The sequence below is a fragment of the Mobula birostris genome, chromosome 26 (genome assembly GCF_030028105.1).
Source record: "Mobula birostris isolate sMobBir1 chromosome 26, sMobBir1.hap1, whole genome shotgun sequence".
NCBI lineage: Eukaryota > Metazoa > Chordata > Chondrichthyes > Myliobatiformes > Myliobatidae > Mobula > Mobula birostris.
In genome coordinates, this window is record NC_092395.1 from 46,750,596 (window position 1) to 46,754,155 (window position 3,560).

Below are 3,560 nucleotides of genomic sequence, written 5' to 3' on the forward strand. Positions count from 1 at the left end.
ACTCTACTTGCGATGTGACCTCGTGTCTTTAATGCATCCCACTTTTAGAATTATCGGCACGTACATATTATTGGGGCTGTGTTTCGTGGACTTGCGTGCAGATGAAGAGAACACTTGACAGATTAAAGGAATAGCTTCCAACACTCCTGCGAAATCATTAATGAAATCGCTGGCATTAAGCAGACCGGGTTATGACGGAGCTGTGAGCACTCATTCACCCCAGTTCAAGGTGCACGGCTGATGTGTGAGCTTTGGTCGCCGTTTCTCAGTTCCTGCCCACGGGCAACACGCCTGGAGAGCATCCGTTCCGTAGTCCATAGGGTCCTTGGTTTCAGAGCTGGGCGATCGCTCACTGCCAGTACCGGGAGCCGGAGGAGCAGAAGGCTTGGCGTGGAGAAAGCAAATTCGACAGTAGGTCAAAGAGGGAATGAGAGGAAATCAGAAGCGACTGGGGAGAGGGTGGAATCGGGAGAGAGGCAGAAGGGAGTCAAGGAGAGTTTGGCTGGGGGGTAGATGAAACAGGAATCGAGGGAGAGTGAGATAGGGATCAGAGAGGGACAGGAACCGGGGTCGGGAGAAGAGCATCAGAGAGCGGGAGAGTAGTTATAGCGAGAAAGAAATTGAATCCGAGAGGGGTACGGGTCCAGGAGGATTAGGGAAACAGAGAATAGTTTAAGGCGGGAGAGGAATTGTGGAAAGGAGTGGAGGAATTGGGAGGCAGGAGGGGTTTCAGAAGGACGGGAGAGGGATCGGCGAGACGGGAGAGAGACGATAGAGCAGGAGAGGGATTGGGAAGAGGGAAAAAAAGATCGGGGGGATGAGACACAGGTAGGCAGATCGAGGACATAGGGGCGTGGAGACAGTCAACTGGCAGGATACTTGGTAGTGTGGAGGAGCAGAGGGATCTGGGGGTACGTGTCCACAGATCCCTGAAAGTTGCCTCACAGATGGATAGGGTAGTTAAGAAAGCTTATGGGGTGTTAGCTTTCATAAATCCAGGGAAAGAGTCTAGGAGTCACGGGGTAATGATGCAGCTCTATAAAACTCTGGTTAGGCCACAATTGGAGTACTGTGTCCATTTCTGGTCACCTCACTATAGGAAGGATGTGGAAGCATTGGAAAGGGTACAGAAGAAATTCACCAGGATGCTGCCTGGTTTAGAGAGTATGCATTATTTTCAGAGATTAAGGGAGTTAGGGCTTTACTCTCTGGAGAGAAGGAGAATGAGAGGAGACATGATAGAAGTATACAAGATATTAAGAGGAATAGATAGAGTGGACAGCCAGCGCCTCTTCCCCAGGGCATCACTGCTCAATACAAGAGAACATGGCTTTAAGGTAAGGGGTGAGAAGTTCAAGGAGATATTAGAGGAAGGTTTTTTACTCAGAGAGTGGTTGGTGCGTGGAATGCACTGCCTGAGTTGGTGGTGGAGGCAGATACACTAGTGAAGTTTAAGAGACTACTGGACAGGTATATGGAGGAATTTAAGGTGGGGGGTTATATGGGAGGCAGGGTTTAAGGGTCAGCACAACATTGTGGGCTGAAGGGCCTGTACTGAGCTGTACTGTTCTATGTTCTATGTTCTATAACTACAGAAAGCGATCACCAGCAAGGGTGAAGGTCCAGTCGCCAGCTACACATCGGCTGCTATGGTCCAGATCCCTGCAGAGAATTAAGGGACAATAGTTTGAGGAGATGGCCACATTTGACCTAGACTGCTACTTGGACGATGATGGAGTTTCCTTTTCGCCCAATAAAACTAGCCAATGTCTGGAAGATCTGCTGAAATGGTTGATTTTCCACGGCACCGAGGTGCATAAGGAGGGGTCCAAGATCATCAGGATCCTGATCTCCATTGTCTACTCTGTGGTGTGTGCCTTGGGTCTGCTGGGCAACCTCCTGGTGCTTTATCTCCTGCAGGCCAACAAGAAGAAGTCCACAATGACTATCTTGGTCATGGGCCTGGCTGTGACTGACATCCAGTTCGTGTTGACCCTACCTTTCTGGGCGGTGGACACGGCCATGGACTTCAGTTGGCCTTTCGGCCGTGCCATGTGTAAGGTGGTGTCACCTATGACAGTGATGAGCATGTACGCCAGCGCCTTCTTCCTGGCTGTGATGAGTATCACCCGGTACTGCTCGGTGGCCCAGTCACTGAAGATGAAAGGGAGGACCTCCACATGCGGGGATGGGTTAACCTGTGTCTTCATCTGGGGGTTGGCTTGTGTGGTAACCCTTCCCCAGGCCACCTACTCCACCACCATCGTGCTCCCCACTGAAGAACTGTGCATCACCAAGTTTCCTGAGCTTCACAGCAACCCCCAGTTTTGGTTCGGGCTCTATCAGGCGCTGAAGGTTTTGGTTGGCTTCGTCCTACCCCTTGCCATCATCTCCGCCTCCTACCTCCTGTTGCTGCGTTACGTCAACAACAGAGAAATGAGTAGCAACAACTCGAAGAGGATGTCCAGGGTCACCAAATCCGTCACCATTGTGGTGTTGGCCTTCTTCATCAGCTGGTTGCCCAACCAAGCCATCACTTTCTGGAGCGCCTTCATCGAGCTCAATGTGGTCCATTTCAGTGTTGCCTTTTACAACACCCAGGCGTACGTCTTCCCTGTGACTGTCTGCCTAGCGCACAGTAACAGCTGCCTCAACCCGGTCCTCTACTGCCTGATGCGGAGGGAGTTCCGAGCAGCTGTCCGCGACCTGGTGCTGAAAGTCAGCGGGGTTAGCCGCATCCGCCCGTCTCTGTCACGGGAGGCACCCGGCAAGAAGGGACGGCTGCCTGTCACCATCTCCATGACAAGGTGAGTGGCTGGGGTTCTCTACAAACAGATTCAAGGAGAGTGGGATATCAGTGAGCAGGCTAGGAATTGGAAAGAGATTACGCTAGGGATCAGAGGGAGAAAAAGAGAAAGCTGAAGGAAGAAAGGGATTTGGTCTAGTGCGTGCTCTTACTTCATACTTTAAATTCTGCATGTTTCTTTAAAAGCTTTACAACCTTAACTGGGCCAGGAAAGAGTACAGAATGGCACTCGCTTGAGCGGTAAGAGGTTATTTCTGCACAACACGGATAAATTGCAGGCTCTATCCATTTTTCAAGCATTTATAGAATCAAGAACCATGCAGCACGGAAGCAGGTCATTCGGCCCAACTCGTCCATGCTGACTAATGGGCATCTATGTTAATCCATTGCCCAGCACTTAGTCCATGGACCTACATGCTAAACAATTCAAGTTCTCATCTGGACACTTCAATTCTATCAGTGCCCCAGCTTTCACCACGCTCTCAAACCATTGTCTGATGAAACAGGTCCCCTTCCAATCTCTTTTAAATCTCCTCCCTTGCCCTAGTTCTATGCTCACTAGTTTTGTCTACCTCTGATATGAGAAATAATCTACCGCATCTATATCGCACATGATTTATATATCCCAATCCTGTTCCCTCTTATCCTCCTGCACTCCAGGGAGCACAGGCCTGTTCTCTCCAGTGTCTCCCCATTTCTGAACTCCAGCATCTTAGGTAACTTCTTGTGAATCTTCTCTGCACCTTCATCAGTG

General features: G+C 50.2%; 1 protein-coding gene across 1 annotated transcript; it reads left to right on the plus strand.

Moving 5' to 3' along the window:
- Positions 1-1,695: 1,695 nt before the first annotated feature.
- Positions 1,696-2,811, plus strand: LOC140188266 (relaxin-3 receptor 1-like). Its single transcript, XM_072244358.1, has one exon. It carries the CDS (start codon positions 1,696-1,698, stop codon positions 2,809-2,811), a length of 1,116 nt encoding a protein of 371 aa, XP_072100459.1.
- Positions 2,812-3,560: the final 749 nt, after the last annotated feature.

Bases quoted from the DNA above. Each gene is read 5' to 3' on its own strand.
- LOC140188266 (XM_072244358.1), top strand. From the start codon at position 1,696: ATGGCCACATTTGACCTAGACTGCTACTTGGACGATGATGGAGTTTCC.